General features: G+C 58.9%; 3 protein-coding genes across 7 annotated transcripts; 2 read left to right on the forward strand and 1 right to left on the reverse strand.

The window, feature by feature from the left end:
• The first annotated feature begins 1,168 nt into the window (after positions 1 to 1,168).
• HSBP1L1 (heat shock factor binding protein 1 like 1) lies at positions 1,169 to 3,721 on the forward strand. Its single transcript, XM_064161264.1, has 4 exons — positions 1,169 to 1,818; positions 1,911 to 1,977; positions 2,793 to 2,887; positions 3,308 to 3,721. The coding sequence occupies exons 1-4, from the start codon at positions 1,774 to 1,776 to the stop codon at positions 3,311 to 3,313; spliced, it is 213 nt and encodes a 70-aa protein (XP_064017334.1). The 5' UTR covers positions 1,169 to 1,773; the 3' UTR covers positions 3,314 to 3,721.
• A 652-nt stretch (positions 3,722 to 4,373) lies between these two features.
• Positions 4,374 to 9,278, reverse strand: TXNL4A (thioredoxin like 4A). 3 transcript variants are annotated; one of them, XM_064161261.1, is made up of 4 exons: positions 9,187 to 9,278; positions 8,815 to 8,988; positions 4,991 to 5,094; positions 4,374 to 4,631 (listed from the first exon to the last, which is right to left on the reverse strand). In XM_064161261.1, exons 2-4 carry the CDS (start codon positions 8,965 to 8,967, stop codon positions 4,460 to 4,462), a joined length of 429 nt encoding a protein of 142 aa, XP_064017331.1. In that variant the 5' UTR covers positions 8,968 to 8,988; positions 9,187 to 9,278; the 3' UTR covers positions 4,374 to 4,459. The 3 variants fall into 3 exon arrangements, with proteins under 3 accessions (XP_064017331.1, XP_064017332.1, XP_064017333.1); XM_064161262.1 differs by lacking the exon at positions 9,187 to 9,278 and having other exon boundaries at positions 8,815 to 9,102; XM_064161263.1 differs by lacking the exons at positions 8,815 to 8,988; positions 9,187 to 9,278 and adding an exon at positions 7,729 to 7,795.
• Positions 9,279 to 9,742: 464 nt separating this feature from the next.
• On the forward strand, positions 9,743 to 15,157 carry LOC135184977 (glyoxylate/hydroxypyruvate reductase B-like). 3 transcript variants are annotated; one of them, XM_064161267.1, is made up of 7 exons: positions 9,743 to 9,815; positions 10,212 to 10,404; positions 11,113 to 11,503; positions 12,497 to 12,668; positions 13,353 to 13,531; positions 14,131 to 14,227; positions 14,571 to 15,157. In XM_064161267.1, exons 2-7 carry the CDS (start codon positions 10,255 to 10,257, stop codon positions 14,758 to 14,760), a joined length of 1,179 nt encoding a protein of 392 aa, XP_064017337.1. In that variant the 5' UTR covers positions 9,743 to 9,815; positions 10,212 to 10,254; the 3' UTR covers positions 14,761 to 15,157. The 3 variants fall into 3 exon arrangements, with proteins under 3 accessions (XP_064017337.1, XP_064017335.1, XP_064017338.1); XM_064161265.1 differs by having other exon boundaries at positions 9,763 to 9,849; XM_064161268.1 differs by lacking the exon at positions 10,212 to 10,404 and having other exon boundaries at positions 9,774 to 9,849.
• Positions 15,158 to 15,456: the final 299 nt, after the last annotated feature.

The raw sequence follows: 15,456 nt of genomic DNA on the forward strand, positions 1-15,456 counted from the left end.
CTCAGCTTCTCCTAGTGAGAGAGATGCTCCAGTCCCCTGGCTATTCTCATACCCTCCCTTGGATGGTCTCCAGTAGTTCCCTGCCCCTCTTGAGCTGGGGAGCCTGGAACAGGACCCAGGAGTCCAGATGAGGCCTCGCTAGAGCAGAGGAGGAGGGGAACCCCCCCTGAGCTGCTGGCTGCTCTCTTCTGAACATGCCCCAGGAGACCAGTGGCCTTCTGAGCCACAAGGGCACATTGCTGACTCATGGAGAACTTCTTATCCTCCAGCACTCCCAGGCCCTTCCCCTTGAGCTGCTTCCCAGCAGGTCTCCCCCTGAGCAGCACTGGGGGTGCTCCTCCTCACTGCAGGCTCTGTGGCTTCAGGCACAAGCACAGAGCTGCTTTGGCTGCTGCAGGGAAAAGCTCTGCTGCCTAGCAGGGACCCTGTCTACAGTGACCCTGTAGACAAGAGTAGGTGGGCCATGGCTGTCACCAAGAGTCAAACCACAGCGGTAGGAGCTTCACTTCTTAGACCTGAGGCACTGGATTCACCGGCAGCGAGCAAGCAGGTGAGGAGCAGCAGCTGGTTCTTGTGGCTGGTGCCACAGAACACCACATCTGGCAGCCATGCACCAATGCAGAGCAGGTCTGCAGCCGTGATATGGGCCAGGCGCCTTCCTCTGGAGGCTGCCTGCAGCAGTGACACCAGCAAGGCTCTGAGGGGCTGCTTCCCACAGCAGCAAGCTGAGGAGGAGGCTCTGCAGGAGCCGCAGTGGTGGGACGCGGGCAGCACCGCCGCGTACTGCTCCGGTGCCCTCAGCTCCGCACAGTGGTTCGGTCACTCCCTGCCCGGACGAGGCGGGCACGGTCAGGAAGGAGCACAGCGAAGGAGCGCTTCTAGGTGGCAGGCTTACAGATCACCTCGCAGCACCCGAGGTCAGTGCTGGCTCGGGCAGACGCTGGCTGCGGCTGAGGGCCCAGCAGTGCCATCTGCCCCGGCACGCACGGGTGGGCAGACGGAAACCTCCTCCCTCATCGGGCACCAGTCACAGCCCCCAGCTGCCCCTGCTCTGGCAGGGGGTGGGCTGGGTGAACTGCATATCTTTGAGGTCCCCTCCAGCCCCTGCGTGCACAACAGGACACCGCAGCCGTGCGTGCACCGGGACCGCTTCGCGGCGCCGAAGACGGCAGGGCTGACCGAGGCTGCGCAGCCCCCGGGGCGCCTTTGGGCGTCCTGGTGCAGAGAACTCTAGCGGGCGCGGCGCTGGGAGCGCTCCGACGGCGAGAGGAGCGGGAGAGGACTCCAACCTTAGAGGAAGAGCAGCCCCAGGCCCGACCCTGGCTGTTGGGCAGGAGCTTTTCGTCCTTTAGCTGCCCACTGCTGCTCTGTGACATCGTGGAGACCTCTGAGGACCAAACCTGAAGACCCTCACTTGGTGCCAGCCCTACGGAATGGCCTCTCCTTTGGGAAAGGCGCTGGGAGGAGACCTTCCCCGGGAGGGAGCCGAGGCACGGCGAGAGAATGCGCGGAGGAGCGGCGGAGGCTGCGAGGGTGCAAAGCCAGGCGGGGCCAGGAGGTGCGCCTGCCCATGGCGGGGTAGGGACCGGGAGGCTGTGAGGACCCCTCCAGCCCCAGCCGCTCCGTGACTTCCACGACCGACTCCCCGCGTGAGCCCCCCCGGGTGACTCCGCACGGAGCGGCAGGGCCGGACAGGTCCGCAAGGCGCCGCCCGCCGCTCAGCGGCCCCGGTCCCGGGCGGGGCCTCCGCCGTCGGCCCAGCGGCGGGAGGCGATGGCGGCCGCCAGCCCTTCGGGCGCCGGGGACCTGCCGCGGCTGGTGAGCGGGCGGCCGGGCTGGGGGCTGCGGGGAGGCGCGGGAGGGCGCTGGGCTGCTCGGGGCTCCGCTCTCGGCCTTCTGTCCCCTCGCAGGCAGAGGATCTGCTGGGCCAGCTGCAGGACAACTTCCAGGCGCTCGCCGAGAGGATCACGCTGAGGAATATCCTGCGGAGCCCCCCGGGGAGTCCCTGCTGCCGGGGCTGCACCGGGGCCTTGCCGGTCCTTCCCGCGGCGCCTCCTGCCGAGCTCCAGGCGGAGCCGGCGCTGGCCGTGCCAACGCCTGCGGTGCCGAGCGGCTGGTAGCCCCTCAGGGGCCTCAGGGTTGATGTACATAGGGGGAGGGTTGGGTATGAGCGCAAATGCCTTTGGAACAGGGCGCCCACGGAAGCTTTGGATGCCTCCTCCCTGGCGCCGTTCAAGGCCAGGCTGAGTGAGGCCTTGAGCGACCTGGGCTGGTGGGAGGTGTCCCTGCTCACGGCACGGGGTAGGAATTGGGTGTTCAAAGTCCCTTTTAACCCAAATCATTCTCTAGGAGATGAGCGCTTCAGACCTGAGGGGGTTCTGAGCTTTCTCACCTGCTTTCTGAGACTGCAGATCTATTGTGTTTGCATCTTCTTGAAGCTCAAACTCCCATGCAGCAGCTGCTTAGCGTAAGAGCAGTGCTGTAGCAGCACTCAGGTTCTGTAGGGTGACTGCAGGGCACCACCTGAGTTACCTGGAAAGAAAACAATCTCTTGCACAGCAAATGCAGCACTCACAGGCACACAGGAAGCATTTGAGAGTAAGTGGAATGCTCCTCTGCTGCAAGGGTAAGGGGCACTGTCTTGCAGTGCACAACCTCCTGTATGCTGCATCGTTACACACGAGTAAAAGGCTGAGACATCTGGACCAGAGCTGCTTGGTTTGCCCACAGGGGAAGGACCCCAAGTCTGAAATCCTGGGATTGTCATTTCTGATTTCTCCTTAACTTCCCACTGGAGGAGATGGGTGAGCGCATCGATGGCCTGCAGAAGCACGTGGCTGACCTGGTGGCAGAGGCTGGCATAGAAAAAACCCAGGAGGAGCCCAGAGTAAAGAAACTTCCATTCCACTCTGCTTTATCTCTTGCCACTGGGCTTCAGACCGTGGGCAGCACCTGGCATGAAAATGCTGAGGACACATTTATCGTGCCTGAAGCACACTCGGATGGCACAAATAGGAAATGTAGCATTTAAATATAGGAATTAAATCCCACATTTAACATCTCCCAGCTTCTTTTTGCTGAGAGTCAAAGAATGCTGCCACTTCCCCAAGAGATTCTGTGGCTGCCCAGTGCAGGACAGGGCTGGCTGCAGATGTGTTGATTTAGGGGTCTGTTTGGGCTGTGAAATCTCAGGAATAGAGAAAACCAGGCCCTGATGGTGTCCAGCTGTGCTGGACCTCCCTGCTGCTCTGCCGGATCCTGCTGATTAATAAAGCCACTAACCCAGCTGTTCACTCTTCCTCTGCAGCACTGAGGGCCAAATCAAGATGAAGGGGAGCAGCACCATGCTGGGAGCTTCCAAGCAGGCTGGCAGCGTGGGGACAGAGAGACCAGCAGGCTGGCATTATGCACCGAGAGAATCTCCATTGTTTATTATTTTCTAATCAACTGCCTCAGAAACAAGGAGAGCAGACAGCTGGGAGACTGCTCCCTGCCCGTGGACAGAACTGCTAGCTTCAGGCCAGTCTTTCCTGGGTTGGGTAGAAAGAGCTGGTCCCAAGCTTTCTCAGTGTACAAAAGGTATTGAATTTAACTAATTCTAGTCCAATGTTCCTCACATTTGTTTCCTTTCTAAGGTGTTCTCAGCCCAAGGTCCTTGTCCCTGACCAGGACCTTTTCAGTGTATGAAATGGATCTAATTCATTAAAACTTTCATCAGCTCTCTTGCCTACCTTCCATGTTCTCAGCCCCAGACCCTTTTATGGCAGAACTTCTATTCCCTCTGTGCTGCCCCGGTGCTGTTTTCAGTGTTTTGCAGTACAAAAGGCACCTTTGGCAAAAAGCCACATTGTTTTGTGACAAAACAGACCAAAGGAGGGGGCTGCCCTGTCTGCAGCCTGCCTGGGAACAGGTAAAGCCAAAACCCAAAACCCAACACAGAACCGAGAGAACAAAAAACCCAAACCCACAACCGAGCACAAAAGCTCACTGGCTCCGTGGCCACAGCCCAGACGTAGTCAGCAGCACAAAGCCCCCTACTGGGCAGAGGGGCTCCTGGCAACAGTGCTCAGCCTTCCCCTGCACCATTTCCAGCTCTGCACAGACTTTGATTTCTTTCTCACCTTTAACTGCAGAGGTCTGAGGCGGCTAAGTGGAACACGCTGGATTCTTGGTAAATGCTACAGCGGAGTTTCCCCAGATACTTGTGTAACAAACCCCAAAGCAAAGCAGCTGGGATGATGTTCCCTGTCTGCAAGCGGAGTCCTTAAGCCGTGAAAACCCAAAAAGCAGCGGCCAGGCAGTCACAGGCTTCGTATCTTCTGCTCTACCAAACGCATTCAAACTTGTTAAGCCATCCAAAGGAGGCTGGGACCTGCAGGAGCTTTCCCTTTTAATGCAGATATTTACAGACAGGCCAGAACAAGGGGAGCAGAGTCAGAGGGTGGGCAGCCAGGCCACCTCAGTATCTGTACTTGGTGGAGTAGTCCTTGGGTGACACCACCAGACCCCGGCCCTTGCGGGCTCCTCTGTAAACAGTTTCTATGATGTCAATCATCTCCTGTTTATCCTCCATGGCCCAGTTGATCTTGTTGTTGTTACCTGTGCCCAGATCGATCATGATGTGCTTGTTCCTTTCAAGGGAGAGAAAGAACAACAGACAAGTTAGCGGGACACTGTAATTCAGAGAGCAGCTTTCTCCCTCCCGGGGCGATGCTGTGTAGGGCTCAAAGGGATCCCTGGAAACCGAGAAGCAGCCTCAGAGAAAGGGCACCCACCCAGCTGCGTTTGTAAAGCTTCTGCTTAGAGTTCACTTCCAGGCCTAAAACTAAAGCCAGGGGGTAACAAACCCAGTCTGCTCCCTCAGCAGCTCTGAGCAAGCTGCTATTTCCCTGCTTTTTCAGAGCAATGAGAAGATGCTGATGTGCAGCTGGAGGTGAGCTGCTGGGACCCTGCCTGCCACCAGCAGCTCCGCGGCAGAGTCCCCCAATACCTGAAGAAAAACATAACGGTGCAGGGGTCGTACAGCTCATACATCTTGTTGAAGTCTGGCACCTCTGTGATATCCACCAGGTAAATGACAGCAAAGTTCTTCACCTGGACCAGGAGAACACAGCAAGTATCAAAGCAATGCACAGGGCCACTCTGATGGCCACCAAAGCACAGCAGCTTCCAGTGCTGCAGCATCTGCTCTCCAAAATACCGAGTCACACAAAGGCCAGCAGGCAGCCCTGGCCACTGAACCCATGAAAAGGGAGAAGAGTTTGGATTTCAGAGACAGTCAAGATGCCCACTTCACACCCAGCACCGACCGGGGAGATGCACATGCAGGAGAGCAACTGGCCTCGTCACAGGGGTGTGCACAGCCCTGGACAAGCAGAGTGGCTGCCGAGTGCCAGCCAGGCTGGCCCAGGGTGCCTCTGCCATCAGGAAATCAATCGGCTGCAGTGCCCTGCTACCTGCCTCAGAGCATCTTCTCCCCTCTAATTTGTCTGATGAGGCTCATTAAATGAAAACAAAACTGAACAATTAAAAAGTGACAATCTGTTACACCTCTCCAGGTGCTTACAACTTCAGTCTGTAATGGCAAAAATAAAACTGACAAATGAAAACCTCAGAGCTGGTCGGGGGCTGAGAGATGTAGAGCTAAACCAGCTCAAAGCTTCACCTGACAATGGAGATGCCATTCCTACTGCCGCAGCACCACTGGCTTGTTCCTTCTGCTGTCAGACACCTGGAGAGGCCACCTGAGGCCTCCTGCGTAAGGAGGCTTTGGGTTAGTCCACAAAGCCAGAAAGACATTTCAGGTACACGGTGCAGCTTGTACCCAAACACCCCAGCAGGCGCTTGGGGGCAGCAGGCAGCTAGGCTGGCTGGCTGCTGTTGGTCTGGACTTTTGGGTGGTTTGTAAGTGTCCATACTTGCTAAAACCAACCCAGAGCCCAGGAACCTCCAACGCCAGGCTCCTGTTGCCACTCCTGCAGCACGCTCAGCAAGCCTGCCCAGCTCCACCTGCTCTGGGAGCACTGGAAAAGGACTTTCAGTTCAAGCAAGCATCACCAGAGACACCCTTAGAACCTGCCTGGAGAGGTTACTCCGAGGGGATGAGAGTCACGGCAGAAGACCTCTGCTGAAGCCGTTTCCCCCAAGAGCCACAGGGGTGCTCCTCGTGGCAGTGGAGCAGCAGAACCCGGCAGGGTCTCAGGGGCTGAGCACACCAGGACCTGGGTGGACTGTTCAGTGGATAAGGAACTGGATGGATGGATGCATGCATGCATTCAGAGGGCAGCACTCAGCAGCTCCGAGTTCAGCTGGAGAGCAGTGCCCAGACCCTTCCACGATCCAGAGTCAGAGCACACAGCAGCACAGGTTCGTACCGTGGAAAACACTGCATTGTTGTGAGTTCTCTGCAGCTCTTTATAGAAACCAATCCAAGCTCCCTCTGGGCAGCTCCATGCTGCAGCACCTGGGGAACACTTCCAGCAGGAGGCCAAGACACACGACCCTCCCAGTGGATTCATTTCTGCCTTCCTTCACCCATCTTTTCTTCTCTGTCCTGCTGGGCAACTGCAGCTGCGGTCCACATGGACAAACTGGAGGAGACCAAAAGGCAGCTGGCAGCATGGCCTATTTGGAGGCTGACAGAGGCAGGGTGGCAGCAGGGCTGCAGTCTGAGCTGTGGTTTGAGGGGTTGGGTTTTTCTCAGTTACTGTGGCTTCACAGGTTGATCTGCATCCTCCAGGGGTTAACAAACGCCCCAAAGCACACAAACCCACACAGTTCCAGGCTGGTCTCTCCCTTTGCAGAGCTGCACCTGTTGAAGGGGGCTGCTACTAAATCTTGAGGTAGAATGGCTTCAGGCTATCAAGCAGTGGAGCCTGCAAGACCCTCACCACCACACAGACTCTACCTTGGTCAAAGCCATGCTCTTGCTGGTAAAGAGAAAACAGGTGTAGGAGAACAGGTTTTCACATTCCATCTTCTCTTCCCCCTAACCAGGCCACCTTTTCCTCTCACTTTCCATGCAACCTGAACAGAGAGGCAGGAGGTCTCTCCCAACCTTCTGTGACGCTGTGACTGAGAGAAGCTGAGGCACAGCTGATGTGTGAGCAGCAGCCACAGCTTTTCACATTTTTGACTGCAGGTAAAGCAATGCAGAACACCTGAGCTGTCCTCCTTGGGCCCACGCTGGCTCCATACCCCCTGTTGGTTACCTGACCTGCAGCACTCAGCCCTAGATAGACTCAGCTTGAAAAGAAGCATTCAAGTAATTGGGCAGCCAAAGGATGTCAGGGGATGAGTTCCCAGAACTGTGAGCCTCCTTTGAAAAGCAGTGTATGAAACCTTTGAGAGCAACTGTTAAATTCAGGTCCTGGCTGTTGGGCTGCAACCCAACCAAGACAAAATCTAACAGCTTAGCCCTCCACCTGGGTTTGAAGCTCAGGGTAACCTTGCTTCAGGCAAGGCTGGGCAGAACAAAGCCTGGCAAGTGCAGGGCACTTCAGTACAACAATCTGCTTTGTGTTTTCACACTGTTCCAGTTTCTTTTCCCCCCAAAAGGAGCCCAGCTGCAGGCTCTCCTCTGACAGATAAGCATCCCTGATGCCCAGCTGCAGGCTGAACAAAGAATGCACCCTGGTGAGGAGGTCTAGAGCATGGCTCCGTGCCCCTCACATTTCCATCCTGCGTCATTCCCCATTCAAACACCTGAACAATGGAACTTTTACTCACTCTTTACCACGGCAGAGATCCAAGCATGGCTTGTAAGCAAGAGGATGAGGAAGGATCTCCCCCTCTAATTTGCCATTTCTGCAGAGGGAGATTTTTAAATAAGAAGTTACTTTGCCCTGTCCTCCCCTAGCCACCCCTGCCTGCCCAGCATCTGCTCAACGGCCAAGCATCCTGCCAGAGCTGATGTTGGCAGCACCTGAGCAGAAGACACTCCCAACACGTTTCAAACCAAGCAGCTAATTCAAGCATGCCGCAGCTCCTCGCTGCGGGCTCTTAGGTCTTCACATCTGGGTACAGATCTTTCACTGCAGGGACTCCAAAGTTCGTGTGCTTAAGCATAACACTGCAGACCCCCGGGGATCAGTGTCACCCCAGGACAGCTGACTCTGCCCTGCCCAGGTCACAGTTTCATTTTCTGCACCAGAGGAGGAGCTGTCAGTTGCTCACATCTATCCCTACACAAAACCCTTACCAAAGGCAACACACAAGGGCAGCAGTATCTGTGCCAAGTGCTGAACTCTTCCTCAGCATCGACCCTCCCAAGAAAGTGTCCAGGAGGCAGCAGACATTCCACTTCCATTTGAAAATGACTTTGGAGTTTGGCTTCTAAGCTTGAATTCACCTCACAGAACTCCAGGGAATTTTCCATCTGCCTCCATGAATAATATCCCAGAGAGATTAATTAACATCCTCCTGTGTACTTGAGGGCATCACCTTTTTTAAGAGCCAAACTGAAAGCAACCTTTCAAGGTGTTCAAAGAGAAATCTCAAACTACTGTACATTCTGACAGGTCAGGGACACTGCTGCATCACCTACAGACACGGCAGCCTAGCATGGAGCACCTGCTCTAGCTGGAACACAGCAACTTTGATTGCAGGGCGTGCAGCACTCTTCATCTCACTGAACAACCCCAACGACAGGGCAGTCGATGACTTTTGGCGGCACTCATGACAGCAAACCAAACGGCCTTCCTGCTGACTCCTAAGGCAGCACCAGCTCTCCAGAAGCTATCCTGCTTTCCCGTGAGCCACACGAAAGAGCGAGGGCAGCAGAGCACTCCCCCCCGCGCTGCAGCTCCAGGTTACCTTCTCAGCGATGCTGTACAAAACCTCGTCCATTTTCATGCAGGTTGGGTCCCAGTCGTGCCCGAAGCGGATGACCACGACTCGGTCCTCTTCCGAGAGGATGGCCTGGTCCACCTGCCAGCCATTGTGCAAGTGCGGCAGCATATACGACATCCTGAGCGGACAGCGTTGGGCCTGCGGGGCGACAGCCACCCGCGGAGAGCTGACAGCTCGGCCTGCCTCTGCCGGGCGCCGCCGGCCCCGCACAGCCCGAGCCGGCGCCGAGCAGTCGCAGCCGCAGCGGTGCCGGTGCCGCCGGTGCCGCAGGTGCCGCCGGTGCCGCCGGTGCAACTTCCCTCTACCCCACCCCGCCCCACTCGGTCCCCACCGCACCCCTGCGGGTCCTTCCCTCGGCCACACACAGCGCGGACGCCACGGCGGGAACGGACCTGACGCAGCACGCACGGGCGTAACCGGCGGGCGCACTTCCGGGGCGGGGCTTGTCGGGGGGCGGGTTGGCGAGGGCAGGAGGCGGGGCCGGGGCAGGAGGCGGGGCCGGAGCAGGAGGCGGGGCCGGGGCAGGAGGCGGGGCCGGAGCAGGAGGCGGGGCCGGGGTAGGAGGCGGAACCGGGGCGGGGCAGGAGGCGGGGCCGGGGCAGGAGGCGGGACCGGGGCAGGAGACGGGGCCTGGGGGCAGGAGACGGGACCGGGGCAGGAGGCGGGGCCTGGGGGTAGGAGGCGGGGCCGGGGCAGGAGACGGGACCGGGGCAGGAGGCGGGGCCTGGGGGCAGGAGACGGGACCGGGGCAGGAGGCGGGACCGGGGCGGGACAGGAGGCGGGGGCGGGACAGGAGGCGGGGCCGGGGCCGGGGAGAAGGTCGGGGCCGGGGTCGGTTGTGCTCCCGGCAGCGCCTTCTGGCAGCGGCTGTTAGCTGTCGGCTCTCCAGCGGCGGCAGGAAGGGGCTGTGCGCGGAACAGCGTCAGAGGGGAAGCAGCCTCGGGCCGGCCTCGGTCGGTGCGCAGGTGGCTCCCTCCACAGAGGAGCCCGCGGGAGGAGGTCAGTGTGGGCAGCAACAGCGCCGTGAACGCGCCAGGCTTGGGGCAGGGTGGCTGGAAACTTGCTGGCGGACAAAAGGACCTGGGGTGCTGGTTGACAGCAGCTGGTGATGAGCCGGGGTGTGCCCAGGTAGCCAAGAAGGCCACCAGCACCCTGGTCTGGATCAGCAGTGGTGTGGCCAGCAGGACCAGGGTGTTCCACTCTTCTAGGCACACCCTGGATCCCGGGCTCAGCTTTTGGCTCCTCCAAGAAGGACGCTGAGGTGCTGGAGCAGGTCCAGAGAGGGGTAGTGAAGCTGGTGCAGGGTTGGCAATACTGCAGAGAACTGCAGTCAAAACCCAGACTCTTCACCTCCTCCACAGCTGTTACAGTTAGCACACTGGACAAGGCTCTGGTACCTGAGGAATGTTCCGGAGCAAAGCATTCAGGCTGTTGAAGCCCTTAGTGCCTTGCCAGTGTATTCATCCAGCTGTTGCTTCTCGTGGCCGCTGCTGTCACAGAGGTGTGGACTGCAGACAGAGGTATCAGAGCCCAGTTACTGCTGCACGGCGAAGTGTAAGTGCTGCTGGCACCAAGGTTGGTATCTGGAGAGCTCTCTCCCCTGTGAGGCTCCTTTAGGTGTTTTTAGATCACCGCTACCCACGGTATGTGTTCAGACTGTGCCTGCACGGGCCAGGCCCCCAGTTCCTGAACCCAGGCTGCAGTCTGCTGCTGGTCCAGGTGCACACAAGCACACTTGAGGTGGTGGTGGGCTTAGCACATCCATGCTGATGAAAGGGTTCACTGCATGTGACCAGCCTGCATCTGGCTACCACCTGGCTTGTCTGGAGCTAAACCAGCCCTTGCTGCACTCCCCTGTGGCTTCATAGTTTCCCTGCCTGCTCATGAAGGTCAGGAGTGCTTCTCAAGTGAGCGTGGGTCTGACTCTGACCTTCTGGGCTGGAGGAGGAAGTGATGCCACGCAGCGCTGCACTGCTGGCATCTGCCAGGCAGCTGGGCATGTCTAGTGCCCAGTGCCCTGTCACCTCACAGCAGAAGGTTTCGTTGCCATCCAGTCTCAGCAAGCTGCTGCAGGAGCTTCGTGTTGTGGCCACACTTTGAGCCACTTTCTCGTGGCCTCTGTTCCACACCACTCTAACTTAGAGGATTGAAGCAGTGCTGAGCTTCAGCAGTTCCCTGGTTTCCAGGTGTGGCTGCAGGTGGTCGGGGCAGCAGCACGCCCCCGAGGCTGTTCTCCACGCAGGAGCGTTTCCTCTTCCCCAGTCGCAGGCCATGGCGGAGCAGGAGTTGCCGGGCGTGCTGGTGCTGGATGTGGGAGGAGCTCAGGGCGTGCTGGCGGAGCTGGCAGCCCTGCTGCAGAGGCACTTCCACCTGATCACCATGAAGGAGTTTCTCGCAAACAAGAGCGAGCTGAGCAGGAGGATCCAGTCTGTGTTCGTGTTCGAGGGCAGGCCACGCATCGACAGGGAGCTGCTCCAGAGCCTGCCCAACCTGAGGGTGATTGGCAACTCTGGCGTCGGGGTGGATCACTTGGACCTGGCCTTGATCTCCGCCTTCGGGGTGAAGGTGACCAACACCCCACACGCCGTGGCGGACCCCACGGCAGACATGGGCATGGCCCTGATGCTGGCCTCTGCCAGGCGGCTGGTGGAAGGTAATGTCTGGAGTTCTGGGTCCTAGCTACTGCTGAAGACAGAGGGCATCCCAGTGCAGTGCCACCACCTCTCTTCACGTTGGGAGCTGCAGGGAGGTCTCTGGAGCAGTAATGGGCAAAGCCTTCCTCTGCGAAGAGCTTGTCTAGACAGCAGGTCACCGTGCCAGAGCAGCAGCAGCACTGGCACAGCTGGCAGTCTCCTTGGCAGACTGACTCTCAACTGTGCCACCGCTGTGGGTTGGTGTTCTTCAAAGCAGGTCCTCTTTCCACCTTGCCCCTTCCCTACCCAAGGCCTTCCAAGAGAAGGAAGGTGCCAGCAAGCCCCGTTGCAGGAGGTTGCCTCTGTCTTTGGGGAGCTCACAGCCTTGCTGCCATTGCTGCTGCACCCCTGACCATCAAAGAGCACCCCTGACCATCAAAGAGCACCTCTGATGGCTTCTCACTATTGCATCCTGCTGGACCTGTTCTGGGCATGAAGTTCGTGACAGTGAGGGTGGGGAGACACTGGCACAGGGAGGCTGTGGATGCCCCCTCCCTGGAGGTGTTCAAGGCCAGGCTGGATGAGGCCTGCTGGGCTGGTGGGAGGTGTCTCTGCCCGTGGCAGGGGGGTGCCTTCTGTATGGAAGCTGGCAGAGCTCTGTCGCCAAGCTGGGAGCTGCAGCCCTCACCCCCTCCAGCCGTGGGGCTCTCCTCTCTGCAGGAGGGAGGCGCTGAGCTTCCCCCAGCTGAACCACGTCAATGGCTGAGGGGTGCTGAGTGTCAGAGCAGCTGTTCTTGAGCTTCTCAGAGAATACCTCAGCCGTGGAAGGGGGGATTCCCGGGGGGCCATTCCTGCCAGCACAGGAGGAGGTGTTGCTGGCTGCAGGGAGTGGCACCTTCCAGGCCCTTCTGTCAGCTGCTCAGAGCTGGTTTGCTGCGATGATTAAAAACCTCTTGCCCCCAGCCAGGGGATTATGGCTGGTCTGTCCCCATGGAGCCTGTGTTTGCATGTAGGCTGCCAGATTGCAGTTTCTCCAGACACAAAGCACTTTGCTGTGGACTGGCTGGGAGTGGAAGTCACCAGAGCCACACTTGGCATCATCGGGATGGGCAGCATTGGGTACAAAGTGGCACAGAGAGCGAGAGCCTTCAGCATGAGGATCCTCTACCACAACCGGAACCGGAGGTCTGCATGGCATCAGTCAGGGGCAGTGGTGAGGGGCATGGCCTCTGACCCTAGGCTTGCTGGGCAGCTGTGGCAGTTAGCAGCAGGAGCACCAGCGTGCCGCCACCTCCTTGCCTGGGCTCCCGGCCGCTCCCCCGGGCAGCACCCTCTTGCACTCACTGCCCTGGATGGCAGCAGCAGCCTGGGGCAAGCCCTGTGTGACCCTTCTGAAGATGCCATCCAAGCAGACTGGGCCTTGGGCCCTCACTGTACCCCTGAGACTTGTCCTCAGGCTCCTGGCAGCATCCCTAGCACACCCAGTTGCCACCTCTCTGCTCAGCCCAGCCAGCTGGGCAGCATCCCTGACAGGGCTCCTGGCTTCTCTTAGGTTTGTGGCTCCTTTTCCATCCCAAGTCCTAGCCCACAAGCCAGGAGAGGCTCTGCAGGGACTGGCACACAGGGGTCTGACTGGAGCCCAGCCTCTGATGCCCGATGGCACTCCAGTGCTTGGCTTTCACACCTGGGTCACTCCTGTCCCACCACTCCTCTGCTCAGGAGCTCTCCAGCCCTTCTCCTACCTATTGCCCTTCTGGGTCTTCTCCTTGCCCCACCTCTCTGTGCTGCCTCAGCTCTGCTAGGGCTGGTGGTCCATAATGAGTTGGGAGAGGCTGTGCCAGATGGAGCTGTCCGCGGTTTTCCCCTCAGGAGAAAGGAGGAGGAGGAGGCAGTTGGTGCCCACTACTGCGAGAGGATGGAGGAGCTGCTGCAGCAGTCTGACTTTGTCATGTTGGTTGTGAACCTGACCCCCCAGACCCACAGACTGATTGGGAGGAAGGAGCTGGGGCTGATGAAGCCCACAGCCACGCTCATCAACATCAGCAGAGGTAGGTGGAGCTGCAGGCGCTGCTTGTGCTGCGGCTAAGTCTGTGCTTGCCCTGACAGCCTGCACCGTCCCCACTGACAGCTCTGCCCTGCCGGAGCACTCTCCACACGGGGACTCACCGTGGGCCAGATGTGTGTTCAGAAGTCCTGTGGGCTGAGGAGGGCTGAGCAGATGCTCTGCTCCCTTCAGCCTTGGCCTAAGGACAGCTTTTCTGAGAGGAAATACCAAAAGGTTCACCACCACCAGTGCATGAGGTGCAAGGACAACAGATGAGGACAGCTCTGGGATCCTCAGGTGGCTCAGAGCTGGTGGCAGTGAGCAAGCACAGGAAGGGATGCTGGCTCCGGTGAGCAGAGCGGAGACAGAAGGGTGGGAAGCTTCAGGAGATTAGATGATTTGATGCAGCAGTAGAGGGGAAGGCAGAAACTGTCCTGGGAAGAGCCTTAGCAGTGACAGTCCTCTAACAGGTGAACAGCCAAGCCCCTGCTCAGTGGCTGGTGGCAGCGCAGGCTGCTGTCTGAGCAGGTGGAGGTCCTGTCCTTTATGCCACTAGGCTGCCCAGAGCACCCCTCACCGCAGCCAGGCTCCATCCCAATGCAGGTGCAGTCATTGACCAGGATGCTTTGGTGGAAGCTCTCCAGAACCAGGTTATCAGGGCTGCAGCTCTGGACGTCACCTACCCCGAGCCTCTGCCCAGGTAAGGAACTCTTCTTCCTACCCACCTGAGGTGTGTTCAGCTCTCTGCCAGAGGCTGCTCCATATCCTGCTCTGCACGGGGAGCCTCTGGCTGCTCCGGGGCAGCTGCGCAGCCTGCGTCACAGCTGCGAATCAGGGACCAGCTCCTCACCTGTCCCCTGCCTGACAGCCCTCTGCCAGCCTGGCTGAGGGCAAGGTGCTGGGGCCACAGGGGGGAGAAGAAATGGGCGAGCAAGCTTCTGGCAGCCTTCTGCTGCTCTATGGCCCTTTGGCCTCAGCAGCCTGAGGCTGGTTTCAGAGCTGCAGGGGAGGCTCTCCCCGTGTCCGCGTTTGCTGTCTTGCAGAGACCACCCGCTGCTGAGGCTGAAGAACGTCATCATCACCCCCCACGCGGGCACGGCCACGCTGCAGGCCGCGCAGGCCATGGCCGCGGAAGCCGTGGCCAACATGCTGGCTGCTCTCCGCGGGCAGCCCATCCCGAGCCAGGTGCTCCCCGCGGGCCGCATCCCTCCTGCGGCGCCGCCGCTGAGCTGAGCCCTCCCCGAGCGCCTGCGCTGCCGCTGCCGCTGCCGTGCAGCTGCGGGGCTCGGCCTCTGCTGGAACCCGCAGCTCGAGCAATGAGCTGCTGCTGTCCCTGCGCTTTGCACGGAGCCAGCGGCGCAGGTCTGCGCTCTTTGCACACCCTCCGCCCGCGGTTCCAGTGCGCCTCCGCCTGGTAACCACTGCCCGTGGCGGGTGGGTTCTGGTCGGCTCGGTGGTCTGCAGCGTCTTCTCCAGCCCTGACTGTCGTGCTGAGCAGGTTCGTGTAAGCCTCAGATACCCTGGGGATGACCTGAGCGTGAATTCCTTGCAGCACGCTGGCTGTATCCCCAAACACTTCAGCCATCAAGGCAATGTTCTGCCTTTGAATTAAAGCCCTGAAACCATCCGAGACGATTGCAGGCATCAGGCTTGGTAGTGAGAGCAAAGCTCTGATTCACCTTCTCCTTGGAAATTCGAAGGAAGTCCCAAGGACTGAGCTCCTGCACCTAGACAAAAACTGATGCTGCCTTCACTGGCCCTGAAGCAGAGGTAGATCCACCACTGACATCCAGGAGGACACAGACTAAGGCTAAATTAGCAGTCATGCTTAACGTGCTTCTCTGACCTTCCCTTCCCTGTGACCAAGAAACAAAGTCAGAGATGCAGTAAGGTCTTTGTCACCTCCGTGAAACCAGGAAGCCTTTAGAA

The sequence above is a fragment of the Pogoniulus pusillus genome, chromosome 21 (assembly GCF_015220805.1).
Source record: "Pogoniulus pusillus isolate bPogPus1 chromosome 21, bPogPus1.pri, whole genome shotgun sequence".
Lineage (NCBI taxonomy): Eukaryota > Metazoa > Chordata > Aves > Piciformes > Lybiidae > Pogoniulus > Pogoniulus pusillus.